The sequence below is a fragment of the Fusarium tjaetaba genome (genome assembly GCF_013396195.1).
Source record: "Fusarium tjaetaba strain NRRL 66243 chromosome Unknown NRRL66243_c0000087, whole genome shotgun sequence".
NCBI lineage: Eukaryota > Fungi > Ascomycota > Sordariomycetes > Hypocreales > Nectriaceae > Fusarium > Fusarium tjaetaba.
This window is the reverse complement of record NW_023501283.1, coordinates 256,211-272,523: the sequence shown is the minus strand read 5'-3', so window position 1 is coordinate 272,523 and position 16,313 is coordinate 256,211. Positions and strand designations below refer to the sequence as shown.

Genomic DNA, 16,313 nt, shown 5'->3' with positions numbered 1-16,313 from the left:
CAATTCCTCTTCGAACTTTATACAAGTGACCACAAATACTCCGCCACAGGATCCTTCCACAGCAAAAGACAATCCGTCTCATTCATCACCAGTCTGAACGGCGGCTGCGAAAACATCGCACGAGTCTCATACCCCTTCATCGTAAAAATAGACCCGGGACCGCTGATAAGAGAAGGAATAAGCACCAAAACGGTCGGCATAATCATGAGCATAAACATCAAGAAATAAACAATCATAAAGGCCAGCAGCACAAGGACAGCTGGTATGATGGTCCAAAGTGTATGTAGACTTTTAAAGCCTGGTCCCTTGTACATATTCGAGATGATGAAGAATGATGCGAAATAGGCTGCGACGAGCAGATAAAATACCGGCAGTGAGATCTGGAGCGAGAATACGCGGGTGAATTCGGTGTAGATCCCTTCGTACGCCTCGGACAGGAAGTTAAATGGTATAGATTCGCCTTTGTATGTTGATGATAAAACGCAGGCTAGCCACGTAGCAGCTGATGTTGCGGACCCAATATCTGAAGCGTAGAGGATCTGATACCAGCTCGGACAACGGCGTGAATCACCGCGGCAGAAGATAACAGCTGGATCTGGTTTAAGCTCTGGGATGTACAGAGTTTCCGGCATATATCCAAAGCCGGGGAATTTGAGAAGCAGTGCAAGAGACAGGAGTGAAACAGCTGCGCCGCCGACGGATAGCTCGAATGTCCGATGATCGAGGACTGTAAGTGCATCCCAGCCATGTAGATTCTTTCGCCGCTGATAGAGAAATATCGTAGCTGCGAATTGGAACAGTGTTGCAAAGATGGCGGTCGCTCTGCCGAGTCGTATCCAAGCACTTCCAAAGCGAGATTGCCTTGAGCCCGTTGGTGTTCGCCAAGGTGGTGAGGGTTTCTTTCCGAATAGCGTGTTCCATCGCCGCGCGTAGGTATCACGATGATAAGAAAAGGATTTAGGCGATAGAGCGACGTCGTAAACAAATGAAAGGTTGATGATTATGACACCGAGAGCTGTTTGGGCGACTACTATTAAAGGCGATAGGAGGAATAGGATTGGTTCGATGGTGTCGAGCTTTTCGTTGCGTAGGGACTGCCAATTGCAAAAGGCGACGACGGCTGTGAAATGAGCGACCATGAGTTTGACGACCATTTCTCTTTCGGTGCGCGTATCGCCATCTGGACAAATATCGGTTACCATCGCTGCAGACTTATCACTCGTATTCACAGTTTATACAAAGAAGAATGAATTATTAAAAGCTCAAAATGAAGAATCGAGGCATTTATTTAGGTCGGTCCACTGCGGCTGTGCTGTGAAACAGGCTGACTGACAGGCTGAATTAGTGATGTTGCAGGGATGATCACTAAAGAGGGGTGCCTTGGCATCATCGTCCAGCCTCACTGTCGAATGTATCCATGTCTTCGCCATGCTTCACAACATCCGAGCGAGTAATAATGCGATACTTTTCCTCATCAATAGTACCAAGACTTGACTCCGCGGCCTTTTCTGATGCAAGACCGTAGAATTCCTGAAAACTCATGATCAAAGGCCTCCAGCGATCAGGATCAATCCTATTCTCAAACCCCTCCATCCTCAGATCATTCCGAACATGTGTCCTAAGAATCTTGACCTCAATCGCTATCAACATCCCCTCTCTGTCTGGAACATCCTGCATCAAATCCATGCTATTCGTAACCTTCGCTTCCATCTGCACAGGACACTCTGAGATTCTAGGCGGCTGCACGAGATCAGATGGTTGTTGTGTGAGACCCGAAGTGACGAATTTATCTTTGCAGTGAGTGTAGCCGCGGTCTTTCTTGCCGGGAGGAACGGTGGGTGTCCCGGTGGTTTTGGCGATGGGGTTGATGTAGTGTGCCATGTCGGCGCTGGGGAGGTTGATGACGCACTGTTTGGTGCGGAAGATGTTGAGGGTTGTTTGGGATCCTGAGGCGAGGCCGAGAAGACAGCGGTGGCCGAGCCACCATACTGAAGAGATTGGACCGATGTTGGCTGTGCCGTCTTCGTTAGAGGTTGTGATGAGGGCGACTGGAGTTCCCCAGTACATAATGGCGGGAGTGATGATGGAGTGTGTGCCTGTCATTTTGTCTATTGTAAGATATTGAATTTAAAAGAGGCTCTATGTGGGAAACGATTGAGACTGGGAGTGGATGGGGTTGAATGTTTTGCTGCACTGTCTCCTGGACGCATCTTCCTTATATATTCTGAAAATGAGTAGTAGTATCCATCTTGCTTTATAAGTAGCAAATTAGACCAAAACTTGAGTCTGAATGCGTTTGGACCGGGAACATCTGTAGCAATGCATTCAAGAAGCGGATCGTTGCTATCTATATGGCCAATGGAGAGTGCTGATTGGGTCCGAGTCAGAGAGGCCAGTTTGATCAAGTGCGGTCCCCTCAGCCTCTCATTCCTTGCAGATGTCATTCCATTAAAATCGCATTCTTGAAGGACATTCATTTCAAGCTGATTCTTCTTGATTTAAAGCAAAAATCAGGACATTTATTACAAGCTCAGATGCTGAGGTTCGTCTGTACGGAATGGCCAATCGAGCCTGTCGCGGCAGGGATCGCCACTAATGTTAGTGAGGGGGCATCCTAGCGCTGTTCTCAGGAACAAGATGATCTGCCGACCCGAGGGCTCCGATAAGGCTGACTCATTATCACTTGCTCTCGACCCAGATTGGTTCCTGATCGTTCGATAGTGCTGACCACCAATTTCTTTTTGTTGAGTAACCCCAAATTCTCATCACAACCTCTCATCAAGGGCATCATCATGAACGCCCTCTACACCAACTGGCGGTCCCTTCCGCTCTCTTTCTCCATCCCAATAACAGCATTTCTCATCATCCTCATCGCGACAATCACCAACGTCATCAAACAGCTCTGGTTCCCGAATCCTCACCGCCCCCCAGTTGTATTTCACATCTTTCCACTGATCGGCAGTACAGTCCAGTATGGAATCGATCCGTATAAATTCTTCTTCGACTGTCAAGCCAAGTATGGAGATTGTTTCACGTTTATTCTGCTGGGTAAAAAGACGACTGTCTTTTTGGGGCCGAAGGGCAATGATTTTATCTTGAATGGGAGGCATGCGGATCTTAATGCTGAGGATGTTTATGGGAAGCTTACGACGCCTGTTTTTGGGAGGGAGGTTGTTTATGATTGCTCTAATGCGAGGTTTATGGATCAGAAGAGGGTAAGCCAGCATTATCATCTGGAGAGCGGAATGCTAATGGTTCATCGGTAGCTGCTCAAACTTGGTCTCACGACTGACTCCTTGCGATGCTACATCCCCAAATTCGTCAAAGAAGTCGAAGACTATATTACAACCTCACCATACTTCAAAGGCAACACCGGCATCGTCAACATCACCGAGGTAATGGCCGAAATCACAATCTACACCGCAGCAGGTTCCCTCCTCGGCAACGAAGTCCGCTCCATGTTCGACAGCACATTCGCAACGCTCTATCGTCATCTCGATGACGGTTTCCAGCCCATCAACTTCGTACTACCCGGTCTTCCCTTACCACAGAACTTCCGACGCGATCACGCGCGAAAAGTCATGGAGCAATTATTCAGCGATATCATTCGCAAGCGTCGTGAGATGGGTAATCAAGGTGGTGAGACTGATATGGTTTGGACGCTTATGAATGCTAAATACAAGGATGGCGAGGATTTGCCGGATCATCATGCGGCGAGGATGTTGATTGCCATTCTCATGGGTGGACAGCATAACACTGCTGCGAGTGGTGCTTGGTTACTTCTCAACCTTGCGCATAAACCGCATCTTGTTCAAGAGTTGTATGATGAGCAAATTGAGGTTTTGGGATCACCGCCGGAGCCATTGACGTGGGAGAATCTACAGAAGTTGACCCTCAATGGACAGGTCATCAAGGAGACTCTACGCCTCCACAGTCCCATTCATTCCATCCTCCGACAAGTCAAGTCACCTATGCGAGTTCCCGCCACAGACTGGGTCGTTCCTCCATCACATACTCTCCTCGCTTCACCCGGCACACAAGCACGCTCTGAGGAATTCTTCCCTCGACCTATGGAATGGGATCCTCATCGTTGGGATAAGATTGAGTCTCTTGATGATGTTAAGAATGGGGAGACAGTCGATTATGGGTTCGGTATGATGAGCAAGTCAGTTAGTAGTCCGTATCTGCCTTTTGGAGCGGGGCGACATCGTTGTGTTGGGGAGAACTATGCGTATGCACAGCTTGGTGCGATTATCGCAACGTTTGTGAGATTGCTTCATATTGAGCAGCCTGATCCAAAGGCACCTCTTCCTGCGCCTGACTACTCGGTAAGCGCTCCCCCCATTGTTGAAGTGTTCTTACTGACCGTTGCTCCAGTCAATGTTCTTTAGGCCTATGAACCCAGCTGTTATAAGATGGACTCGTCGTAATACGGAGACTGACTAGAATAGAATCTAGAAAGTGAGATAGAAATGTTACTTCTTTCAGCGCGGTACAACAGGAAGCAAGTCGCCATCTGTATCAACATGCTCCGTAACCCCCCCCCCAACGTGGTGCTGTACTATGGGCTACAAGCGACTCTGCTAGTAACGTCTAGACAAAAAGGAATACAGGCTTCACAAGCCAAAAACATACAACAGCGGGTATTCACTGGTCGTCACCGAGCCAACTACTAATTCGCCCCTCACTGGCTTGTCTATGGGAGAGCAGACGGGATCCCGAATTCTCCAGTGGGTATGATCGTATGTGACAGTGCAAGTTGGAAAGCTCAGTCTTGAATGGAGGTCCCAGGCAGCCATGACTAAAAGAGACGTCAGCTGCCGGAGCTAGTTCGGGGATAGGCCTCGGCAAGTCATGGTCTTGCAATGTGATCAGCCTTGAGCGAACTAAGTGGACCGTACTACCATCACCAAGGCCAAAAATGTGATCATGCTGGGGATCGAACCCAGAATCTTCTGATTCGTAGTCAGACGCCTTGCCATTGGGCCACACGACCGTATCCAATTGTTGAGCGTCCAGGTTCGCAACAGGCCCTCTGTGCGATGCCGAGTTAGGGACGACGATCATCTCTACCTTTGAACGAAGCTTTCAAGGCTGCAGGTTAGCTTTCTGGACATACAAGGGTTTCGAAATGTATGAAGCCTAAAGACTGTTTCATTACGCAGTTTTGGTAGGGCATGATGAGGTATGTAGTGCCGTATGGCGACGTAGTTGGCTGCACTAAAGCAGGGTGCTGATAGCTTCGCTGGTCACGAAACAGTTATTGTTAAATTCTCAATATTACTGATTATTCCACTTCAGTAACTTCTCTCCCCGACTCTGCCGCCATCTATTCGTCGTTTCTATAAGCTCAGGACATCCTTGGAGCAACCAGCCCCATTTTCTCAAAAACCAAGGTGAAGCCTCCCAAGAATTTGGCACAGATGAATCTCCCCATACAATCAAACTTGGCTTCTCAACATTCTCCCAGTTGATCTCTGATATATCCTCACATAGCTCACCATCGTCTAGTAATTCAGCATCCGCCGCCAGAATGACATTATCTCTGAACTTAGGAAAAGGAAATATGTCAAGCCATGGATGATGCAAGACTGTCTTCTGCACTTCTGTAGGCTCAAGCGCCCTTGGGGGATGATAATCTGCCCCAAAAGGTCCATTGATGTTGAAAGGCGATATAGCTTCTTCAATGCACATCAGCGCACGATCAAATCCCAATAGTGTAGCGTTGTTGGCTACCGCTATTGTAACATTGAGACTGATCAGCAGTGGAAGCTGTGATATTCGAGGGGCGTTCATGGTGTAGTCCATGTACGCTTTGCACGCAATTGCAAACACCCGTTCGCTCTTATCAGGTCTCTCGTAAACTTCGCATGTTTGGCGAATGACTTCAAACATGGCATCGGGCGGACCTTGGAGAGCGAGTGCTATTGAAGGCATGGACTCGGCGGGTAGACCAGCTTGACCGACGATGTTAGAAGCAAGCCGGTTTTGTTCCTGTTGTTGACGCTTCCTGAGATCTGCCAAATGCATTAGGTAAGAGATGTACCTCCGTAGTAGAGGCTAGAGGATACACTCACATTGTGACCTCTTGTTCAGCCGGTTCTGCAGTTTTCGTCGTTGTGCAGTACTAGTAACCCCAGTCCAGTCCTCCCCAGGTTTCTGGACAAGAAGCTGCTGAGCCATTGGTTCAATGGCAATCTTTTGTGGATCAGACATCGTGTTGTGTTGTGTATGCCGGTTGCTGATAGATTGATGTATATGGCTGATTATGAGAGAATTATGTGATACCTTTTGAGAATTGATGGGATGAATCAGGAGAGAAAATCGTTGGATGCTGGAGGCGTCATCATGGTAGGCACGTGAATTCCTCCATCGGAGCTGGAATGGCTAACTCCACTCTGTCAGCAGGTTGCATTAGTGCCTCTGAGAAGGGTATAGTCTCATCCATAGAGCTTATCATTGGATGAGTCCGACAGCCAGGGAAGTCGGTCCGAAGAGGAAGTGGGAGCTTCTCGTTTGACGATATCATCAACTCGCATAAGTACGTATTATATGATGGATAGTGGCAAGGAGCGACTAAGAAGCATTATGGGAGATTTAATTAGAGCGTGAGCTAACACCTGGGCAAGAATGATTTTATTACACCCATACTCAGCATCATCTTCGAATTCTCCAAAGATCCTAAGCAAGCCTATGATTGCTCGACCGAGACATAATTTCTTTTTATCATGCCTCCATATCGTGTCTCATCCCCGGTAAACTGCGGCATTGACTTCAACAAAGAACAAATCGCTGAAAAAGTTGCCATCGTCACTGGAGGTCAGCTTCACCGAAATCAAAGCTATGGTGTAGGTTAGCTAACTTCTCAGGTGCAAGTGGCATTGGGGAGGCATATGTCCGGGCCTTGCGCAGCTCAGGGTATGCGCAATCTCATAGGACTCTACAGTTCATGAGTGCTGATTTGTGTCAGTGCGAAAGTTGTAATCGGTGATAAGAACGCCGACTCTGGGGAGAAATTGGCTTCTGAACTTACCGGCACAAAGTTCGTTCACTGTGATGCGACCGTTTGGGAAAATCAAGTTCGCCTGTTCAAGCAAGCCGTTCAGCTATCTTCGTCTGGAAAGATTCACTACGTGATAGCTAATGCTGGGATGACAAAAGAAGACCAGACTTTCACTTTTGACGGTAAGAGCTCCGTCCCCACTGTGCCTCACGCATCTCTCACATCCACTTCGCAGGCAAAGACCAGGAACCGAAGAAGCCAGACTTGCAGATCATCGATGTGAACCTGAAAGGAGCGCTGTATACATCAAAGCTAGCCATGCACTATTTCGTGTCCCAGAATGGTACCGAAGTCAACGAGGAGCAAGAAGATACCTGTTTGATCCTTATCAGCTCAGGCGCTTGGTTTCTCGATGTTCCAAGGTCACCTGAGTACAGCAGCACGAAGTGGGCGGTCCGCAGAATAATGCATGCTTTGCGAAGAACAGCTTTCTACTATGGGAGCCGGGTGAATGTCATTGCGCCATGGTAATCACTCGTCGTTCCGGGGCACTTGAAGTCTTTTGACTAATTGGCTATGCAGGTATATCCGCACAGGTATTCTCTCCAAAGACCAGTTCGACCAAGTGGAGAGATCGGGGGTTAAGTTCGCAATGGCTGAAGATGCTGGCGAGTGCGCGCTGAGGATCCTATCTGATGCCAGTATCAATGGAAGGAAACTCTTTGTCTGCGCGCGGAAATGGGCTCCTCGTGGATATATGGATCTTGACATCGAGGATTATCCTGAAGGTTTGATCCAGGAAATACAGGAGGATCAAATGCGTAACGCACCAGTTGATCTTGGGCTTTTTCCATAGAATGCTGTTCTACTGACATCAGAACATCAAGAAACTGAAGAATTAAATAAAGGCAAAGAGCATCACAATTATGTTTTCTGCCCAATGAGGCATAAACGTAACATGTTCAAAGTACCAAAGTCGGCTGAGCAATATGACTTACCTATTGGTGAGCGCTAATCTGCAACCCTCCTTCAGAATGTTGAGCTGAACACTAGCGCGGAACTATTGACCTGTAGACTTGAATTAGTGATATGCCCACGGGCGTTTTGCCGTCCTTTGAATGCGGCTGAGGTTCAAGGCCTTATGCCTCGTGCGGAGTGCAATAATGAAGGAGCGTCCAAATAATGAGAAGGCCGCACCCATTCGGCAGCGCAAAACTAACCGGTAGAAGATTATCCTGCATGGATGAGCGATGGACGAAGACACGTGCGCTAAATGTGAGGAAAAGCCTGGTAATGTCTGCTGCTCCTGTGGTGAACGATTCTGCCAATACTGCTTTGCCAACAAACACCTCCCGCGCAACCGAACCCACATAGAAATAGTATCGCAGAGGACTCCCAACACAGTGGAGAGTCTAGTCGGAGCTGCGAAAACAAACGACACCGTCCAATTAGTTGAGCTACTTGAACAAAACGTTCCCATCGATGGGAAACACCATGGCTGGACGGCCCTTGGGTACGCGGCATACAACGGGCATTTGGACACTGTCCACGTCCTCCTCCTTCGCGGCGCTGATATGGATATCCGCATGGATGTTGGTTTCGGTGTTCTTCCTGGTGATGGCAGTGCCATTAACTGGGCAGCATACGGCGGCTACCTGGACATTATCAAGCTACTTCTGGAAACAGGAGCGAAAGCTGATATCTGTGCCACAAGACCGGTATTCCTCGGTACGGGAGGGACTCCAATTACCATGGCTGCTGGGAAAGGTCATCTTGAGGTTGTTAGGTATCTGCTCGAAAAGGGCTGCGACGACGATAGCGAGGAGGGTGTTCCCGGCTGGGAAGCTTTCATCATCGCTTGTGAGCGGGGGCAGCTCAACATAATCAGATATCTTCTCGAGGAAAGAGGCATGAACGTCAACAGAATCGGTAACAAAGGCCTGACGCCTCTGATCACAGCTGTGCAGAGTCAACAAACGTCTGCCATGGATTACTTGATCAAGTGCGGCGCGCAAATAGATGCGAATGATAATGAGGGGAGCACGGCGTTACTCCATGCTGTGATGAAGAAGAGAGTTAGTGCGGTGGAGTGGTTGGTGAAGCGTGGTGCAGATGTGAGGAAGCAGAATAAGAAGGGGATTTCGCCGTTGAAGCTGGCACAGGATGAGTTGCGGAGAAACCATGAAGATAAGAATGCGACGGCTATGGTTAAATGGCTTGAGACCCCGATTAGGGTTGTATTTCACACAAAGGCTTAGAATATATGAGAAGTCAATCTCCAAGTTAGTCATACACGTGGCTCAGGCCTGTCGATCAACTCATCTGTACTAAGGCTGTACACATGTTATCACGGATACTAATATGGCGGCAGTGAGGCATTAGGCCCAGTTTGTGTGACGTTAAGTTGCTACACGTTAGTCGATAACCTAATCTTATATTCTATGGCTGGTGATATTCCACTAAATCTAACACTCATGGATTCTCAGGTCTGGTCTATGAAGCGGCCAATCTAAACAGCAATCCTCCCAAATCAGACGCCAGCAAATACCAGAAGCGATAGAAGAGACTTATAATATGATGGAACCTGCCTTAGTAGTTCTTGATCAACGTCAAGAGTGCTTTCTTCTCCATATAAACAGAGAGATCTTTCCCAGTGAGTATCTTACCAGAATTGCTGTACGCCTTAGTCTGCAGGATGATGCTCTGGTTGTCTAGTAGATGTTAATAAGCCATGGGATAAGAATGACATCGAGTTATGACTCACGTTGAGGACATCCGAGAGCTTCAAGGTTCGCACAGACTTGCCTGAGATCGAAAATGGTAGCCATTCAGATAAGAACAGTTAGTTAAAAGGGCTCCAGTGAGATAAGATATAGGAAGACAGTGATGTCAGCGTACGTCTGTAAGTTTTGTAAGTAATAAGTGTTGATGATAATATGTTAAAAGCAGTTTGTGAGGATCAGTGAAGGAGCGAGGAACGAGTGACCAGTGGATAAATATACAGCAATTCTATTGATAGACAATATCAGTAGGTATCACTCATCTCTCATTCCTTGTTGAACCTCATTGTTTGAAGACATCACTAACAAAGAATACAGTTTAGACAAAGGAATGGATTAAAAATAGAACATCACAAAGAGCGACACTTTTATAAGCATCAACAATAAGCTATCTTGCCAACGTCTTTCATTTTTTCCATTCAAAGACATGACAACAAAAGATGCCAGGAGTTGTAAGATAATATGCAAAGGCCTGAAGGTAAATACATCAAAGCTTTCTACACATGGATTGAGACATAGACCCTAAGTGACAGAAGGATATAGGTAAGCTAGGGAATCCTTTGATGGACATCCTGATACCAGCCTGTATTTATCTGAATCTACCAAAGCTATTCTTTTTAAAGATGAAGGATATCAGTGACAGACAAGAGACCCATCACTTGTTCTTCCGTCGCTTGTTGTCTCTATCGATCTTCTTGAAAAACCCACTCTTTTCACCTTTTTTTCTCTTCAGACCCTTGTTGGCAGATGAGTTGCGTTCAACGTACGCCATATCCTGCACACCACTAAGTTGATCAAGATAACCCGCGACGCGCCTCACCGTAGTCTTTCCCTTCCCTTTTCCACCAGTCTTCTCCCCACCCCAGAGATCATCCGCAGCAAATTCATCATCAACCGCCGTTTCATTATCAACCAACGTGCCCTGCAACAATTCTCTTTGTTCAGAGGGAGTAGGAAATGCGAGATCGGGTGTTTTTTCGATACCATCTAGCTTGGTGATGACTTTGAACGCGTAACCTTGATCAATGAGGAATGCCTGCCGTTTTGACGCAAAGTGCATTTCGGATGTATCCTTGGAGACGAGGGAGTAGAAGAAGGCGTTGAAGCCCTCGTCGTTTCGACGCTTTGCTCGCAGGATGCGGCCGAGGCGCTGTGCTTCTTGACGGCGGGAGCCGAATTGTGAGGATATCTGGATAAGACAAGTTGCCTCTGGGAGATCAAGCGATGTATCGCCGATCTTGGACAGGAATAAGGTATTCACTTCAGGGTTGTGGCGGAAATGATCAAGAACCCTGAGTCGCTCTTCTTGGCTTGTTCCCCCGTAAATAAGATACCTCTTCAGCTTATATGCGTAGAGTTTTAAGGAGTAGAGCTCATCAGAGAAGACAATGATCTTATCGCCGCGCGCCTCATGATAGTTGATAAGATATTGACAAGCCTGGAATTTGGACGGATTAATGGCGGCTAGCGTCCGTCTCATACGAGACGAAACCTGGAGGTATTGCTCGTAAAAGACAGTCGGCATAGAACACCAGACCTCAGCGCATTGCACCTTGGCGATATGGCCCTGCTGCGACAGTTCCATCCAATTCGCCTCGTACAACTTCGGCCCGATGAGAAAGTTGAGATGATCAATCTTGTCATCCTCGCGCAGCAACGTAGCTGTAAGTCCAAGCTTAGAGTGCGTTTTAATCGACGAGATAACACGTCGAAACATATTCGCCGGAACGACATGTACCTCATCGAGAAGCATCAATCCCCATTCCCGTCCTGCCAAGAAGTCCATCATCTTCTTGGAGTCATGCGCGCGCTCGCGACTATTCGTAACCATTGAATAAGTCGTCACAATAACGCCAGTACTCCCAGAGAACTTCCCCTTACTGTCAGACGTAAAAGTATTGATGTCTTCTGGGTTGATATTTGACCATTTGAGAAACTCGTTGCGCCATTGAACGGCGGAGACAGAGCTTGTACAGAGAACAATGACGCCTTTTCTGATGGTGCATGCTGCTGTGATGCCGACGAGGGTTTTGCCCGCGCCACAGGGGAGGACTATGATGCCGCTTTTGGCGCGACCATTGCCGAACATTTTGCTGAGACTCTTCTCTTGATAGGGTCGGATTTGGGTGTTTGGGCGCAGGTCAATGTCCAAGTCGGGATTGATGCTGTCACACCGAAAGTCGTACTCTTCTAGGATGGGGTAGGACAGGTCCAGACAGCGCTTTTGGACGCTTTCAACAGCGCTGTCGGGAATCTCAAAGGCATGAACTGCTTCTTGCTCGTCATCGTTATCTTCATCATTGAGAACGGCCTCAATGTGATCCGGCTCTGAAGCGTCTTTGTTCACGGCTTGCAAGAGATCCGCTTGTTGAGCCCCGGCCGCGTTCTTTGTTCCTGGAATGACCAAGCCACTCAAAGCTGGCGCGCTCGTTGTAGTAATCTCATCAGAGCCCAACACTCGAAGAGGGCCGATAATGCTGTCTTTCAGTAAAGTTTGAAGTACATCTGCATCACTGCTCTCGACGAAGTACTTGTTGCTCTTCAAAACAAGCTTCACCTTTCCGTAGCTCTTGGTGCACGATCTGATGAACTCTTTGATACTCTGCGGAAGCTCTGTCTTGAGAAACTTGTCAAGAGTGCTGATGATATCTTCACCATTCAGACCAACTGAGACAGCAGCGTAGAGACTATGCGGCGTGATCTTGTACTCGTGGAGAAAAGCAGGTCTTGATTGAGGTTCCGCAATAGTGACAAGGAAGTCAGTTGCTAAATCCGCCAACGGATGAAAGCGTTCCAGAATAATGTATCCTTTCTCGGGGTCAATCCATAATGGACGGTTGGCGCTATCGGGATTGGTAGCAAGATATGAGAAATCACGCTTGACGATGTTTCTGAGGTCAATAGTCGCGTTTTGCGCCTTTCGTTTGAGCGACATTATTATTTTATATAAGCAGAGAAAGCTATGGAGGGATTGAGAGAGGTGAGACTGGGCTTTAGGCAGCTGACACTGAGAACAAAGAACATTGCGGGAGAACACGGATGACTAACAGACATCTGTCACGTGAAGTAACAGACCAGGAAATACAAGTTGAACATAATCTCACTGAATGCCTTTTTGAGCTTGAATGAATCTCAGCTAATTTTTCCTTACTCACAAGGATTAAAACACATAGTATACTGATATTTAAGGAAAATACTTTATCTATTGTTGGTAATTGGCATATCCTGGGCGTCTACGGAGTCCAGACCTTTGTCTCAATTACACTCGACACTTGGGTCTTGACTTATTATATTAGCTAAAGCTTTAGATATTTAATTTAATTGCCTATTAGATAAAATACATCTAAAGCATAGACAGTAAAGCTTAGAGCTTTAACTAATAAAGCATTTATATTCTAAACTGAGTTATTACATCCAGTGCCAAGAATGTTAGGCAACGAGCTACCCGGCACTGAGATTTCGCCTTTATTTCACCGTCGTCTGGTTTAGGACTTAAAGTTCATCGCCTACACCGCTGATCTGTCAGTTAAAGTATGACTTAATTTATTTTAGAAGTCGTCTCGGATTGCGCATATCTCAGCCCCAAAAACAGAGGGAGAACAGTACAAGCTCGGTGTTCAGCAGTTGCCTGAATTCACCACCTGCAAAAGGCTTGTTCGTGTTGGCTGGTGACGTGGATCTTTTGCTGGCAATTGAAACGACATCATTTGCTGAGTGCGTTACCGGGACCTGCATAGGCCTGTACGACATCTTTGCTATAAGCATAATATTTCCGAAGTCGGTTAGTGTCTTATGCTTAACTTGATCATTTTCTCAATAGCGTCACGAACTATTGGCAATAGCCTCCTTAGCGTCAGGACTACTGCAGCCGCAAAGCAGAGCTAACAATATTTGTTGGTAACTAATAATAAAACAAAAGGGGGAGCCTGGCACTTGGTGTTTGCAATTCAGACTTGCCTCTTGCAGCCCCTCAATAATTACATTCGTTAACCTCACGCTGCGATATCTGCAGTCGTATCCACTCGTTTCAACCACTGCAACATCATGGTTCGCGTTTCTTTGCTCAACCTAGCAGCTATTGCTACGCTGCTCCTCGGCGCCGAAGCCGGTCCTTGTAAGCCGAGGACGACTGCTGCGACAAGCCTTGCCGAGACAACATCGACGGTTGTCGCTGATACTACCGCGACGTCAATCGATACGACTGCCGTTACGAGCCTGGCGGATACAACCACTACGATTGCAGAGGAGACTACCACTACAGCCCTGCTAGACACTACGACTACAGCTGAGGCAGGATCTACCACCACGACCGAGGCTGGATCTACCACTACAGTCGTCGCGGAGCCTACTACTACAACTGAGGCAGAGTCTACCACGACTACTGAAGCGGCAGGCTGTGTCGAAACCCAGCTGTTTGTCAACCCAAATTTCGACGACAGCAACAGTGACATTGCACCTTGGACCAGCAACGCCGCCCTCACCCAAAACCAGCCCCAATCCGGCACCAACGCACTGTACGTTTGACTCAAAATCCGCATCTTTACTCTTCCCATGCTAATAAACTGCGAACTAGCTCCATGACATTCGTCAACGGTGTACCGGATTACTACATCAAGCAGACCCTTCAGAATCTGAGCGGCCAGTACAAATTCTCCTACTACTACCGAGTCGTCAGTATCAGCCAAGGTGCTGATTTCACTTGCAATATTCAGCTCACGGCTGGATCTGTAAGTACTTACGGCGAAATAGGTGACAGCGTCGGTGGCTGGAAGACATACAGCGTCATCATGGATATGGGTGCTGCTACAATTGCACAGGCAGAGGTCGAGTTTGGTTTGTCCTGTTATGGAGAGTTCACTGGCATTGAGGTTGACGTTGATACTCTTGCGTTTACGCGAGTTTGCGACGCTTAGGAGTTTGCGGTATTAGAGCAGCTTTAGAGGTGCTGGGGCGTTGAGGCTTACCTTCTGATGTATTTGGTACATATTCTTACAGGGCCCATTACGCTGTTACCAACAGACGTAATCAGCATAACGCCTTTTCCAAGTTGATCATTTCGCTTTCTTGACGAGCTATACTGGCCAAGTTTATGCCGAGGACTGCGGTGACCCAGGATAACACGTTGTGAGCAAGATGACATTCAGCATACCGACTGCAAACGTTTGTCCATGGCAGCGACAGCTAGAACTTCCATCACGCACCTTATTACAACATGTTAGAAATGCCATTATCTCCAGTGGTACAATGCCCCTGTTTGACCACTCTGTCAGTGTAATGCAGCTTCATGAACTTGATAACAAATCTTCAATTATCATGACAGTTTAAAGTCTGAAAATGCTGGGCTTTACGGTTGATCTAAGCTCTTGAGCATGAACGGAATGCCAAAGGCTTGGGGTTGGCCAACGGCGGAATAAATAAGCCAGAGCCCCTGGCTAAAGTGTTGGTTGTTGGTTGTCCGTTGATTTATTTGGCCAAATGGACTACGGTGGCGTTGCTGACGGGTCCGTATGCATACTATCTCCAAAGGTGACTAGCTGGAGTGAATTATTGGCAATAGCCTCCTGCCAAGCCGTTGTTTAGCGCCAGGTACAGCTGCAAGAATGAACTGATGTTTACTCCGTAGATACTGGTGCGAGGATTTAAAAGGGGATAAACAGATGGGAACACCTTTACTTAAATTTTGCCTCTCGCAACGTCTCGGTATTCACATTCTCTCTAACGACGCTGCAATCCCTGCGGTCGTATCCACTCGTTTAAACATTTATTTTCCGTCACGCACGCCAGAATGGTCCGCTCTACCCTCCTCAAGATCGTGGCCCTTACCGGGTTCCTTGCCGGAGCCGAGGCCGGCCTTTGTCGACCATCAACAACGGCCGTGACAAGCGCTGCCGTTACCACGACTACCCTCGCAGCAACCACCACCACTGCTGTGCCAGGCTGCGTTGAAACCCAGTTGCTTGTTAACCCGGGTTTTGATGACTATCTCAGCAGCTATGCACCCTGGACCGGCAACGCTATGATCACCAATCGGGAAACTCAAGCTGGAACTACGGCTCTGTACGCTACTCTAGCGAACGATTTCTGTTATATACATGCTAATACATTGTGCAACAGGACCATGTTCTACAACGCTGGTCAGAGCCAGGGGAGAGAATACATCAAGCAGACCCTAACGAACCTGAACGGCGCCTACGAATTCTCCTACTATTACCGGGTTGTTGTTGCCAGGGTTGGTATGACCACTGCATGTGATCTCCAGGTCAAGATCGGGGAGGATACGACCGTTCCCTTGAACATAGGCTTGGTCACTGGTGATTGGACGTCAGGTAGCGTGTCTTGGTCTACTTTAGGTCAGACTGTCGCGCAAGCAGATGTAGAGGTTGCCATTACCTGTAGAGGAGACTGGGACACAATCCAGATCGATCTCGACAGCTTTGCATTCACGAGCGTTTGCAGCGCGTAAGGCTCTCCGGATTTTATTGGGGTATTTCTTTAGACTTCCAAACACTTTCCAGACTTAACTTCTCATG

General features: G+C 47.6%; 8 protein-coding genes across 8 annotated transcripts; 5 read left to right on the top strand and 3 right to left on the bottom strand.

Annotated features, from left to right (window-relative positions):
• Nucleotides 1–17: 17 nt before the first annotated feature.
• Nucleotides 18–2,103, bottom strand: FTJAE_4641 (uncharacterized protein; the record flags this gene model as incomplete). Its single annotated transcript, XM_037351066.1, has 2 exons — nucleotides 18–1,204; nucleotides 1,404–2,103. The coding sequence occupies 2 exons, from the start codon at nucleotides 2,101–2,103 to the stop codon at nucleotides 18–20; spliced, it is 1,887 nt and encodes a 628-aa protein (XP_037208353.1).
• A 689-nt stretch (nucleotides 2,104–2,792) lies between these two features.
• Nucleotides 2,793–4,446, top strand: FTJAE_4640 (cytochrome P450 monooxygenase family 51 (sterol 14-demethylase); the record flags this gene model as incomplete). The annotated part of the gene is made up of 3 exons (XM_037351065.1): nucleotides 2,793–3,215; nucleotides 3,267–4,328; nucleotides 4,378–4,446. The coding sequence occupies 3 exons, from the start codon at nucleotides 2,793–2,795 to the stop codon at nucleotides 4,444–4,446; spliced, it is 1,554 nt and encodes a 517-aa protein (XP_037208352.1).
• An 841-nt stretch (nucleotides 4,447–5,287) lies between these two features.
• On the bottom strand, nucleotides 5,288–6,216 carry FTJAE_4639 (uncharacterized protein; the record flags this gene model as incomplete). The annotated part of the gene is made up of 3 exons (XM_037351063.1): nucleotides 5,288–5,329; nucleotides 5,440–6,017; nucleotides 6,078–6,216. The coding sequence occupies 3 exons, from the start codon at nucleotides 6,214–6,216 to the stop codon at nucleotides 5,288–5,290; spliced, it is 759 nt and encodes a 252-aa protein (XP_037208351.1).
• Nucleotides 6,217–6,728: 512 nt separating this feature from the next.
• Nucleotides 6,729–7,859, top strand: FTJAE_4638 (15-hydroxyprostaglandin dehydrogenase; the record flags this gene model as incomplete). Its single annotated transcript, XM_037351062.1, has 5 exons — nucleotides 6,729–6,819; nucleotides 6,870–6,918; nucleotides 6,971–7,185; nucleotides 7,239–7,530; nucleotides 7,586–7,859. 5 exons carry the CDS (start codon nucleotides 6,729–6,731, stop codon nucleotides 7,857–7,859), a joined length of 921 nt encoding a protein of 306 aa, XP_037208350.1.
• Nucleotides 7,860–8,253: 394 nt separating this feature from the next.
• Nucleotides 8,254–9,261, top strand: FTJAE_4637 (ankyrin; the record flags this gene model as incomplete). Its single annotated transcript, XM_037351061.1, has 1 exon — nucleotides 8,254–9,261. One exon carries the CDS (start codon nucleotides 8,254–8,256, stop codon nucleotides 9,259–9,261), a length of 1,008 nt encoding a protein of 335 aa, XP_037208349.1.
• A 1,177-nt stretch (nucleotides 9,262–10,438) lies between these two features.
• On the bottom strand, nucleotides 10,439–12,718 carry FTJAE_4636 (DNA excision repair ERCC-3; the record flags this gene model as incomplete). Its single annotated transcript, XM_037351060.1, has 1 exon — nucleotides 10,439–12,718. One exon carries the CDS (start codon nucleotides 12,716–12,718, stop codon nucleotides 10,439–10,441), a length of 2,280 nt encoding a protein of 759 aa, XP_037208348.1.
• Nucleotides 12,719–13,827: 1,109 nt separating this feature from the next.
• On the top strand, nucleotides 13,828–14,696 carry FTJAE_4635 (uncharacterized protein; the record flags this gene model as incomplete). The annotated part of the gene is made up of 2 exons (XM_037351059.1): nucleotides 13,828–14,297; nucleotides 14,357–14,696. The coding sequence occupies 2 exons, from the start codon at nucleotides 13,828–13,830 to the stop codon at nucleotides 14,694–14,696; spliced, it is 810 nt and encodes a 269-aa protein (XP_037208347.1).
• An 872-nt stretch (nucleotides 14,697–15,568) lies between these two features.
• FTJAE_4634 (uncharacterized protein) lies at nucleotides 15,569–16,246 on the top strand (the record flags this gene model as incomplete). Its single annotated transcript, XM_037351058.1, has 2 exons — nucleotides 15,569–15,840; nucleotides 15,898–16,246. 2 exons carry the CDS (start codon nucleotides 15,569–15,571, stop codon nucleotides 16,244–16,246), a joined length of 621 nt encoding a protein of 206 aa, XP_037208346.1.
• Nucleotides 16,247–16,313: the final 67 nt, after the last annotated feature.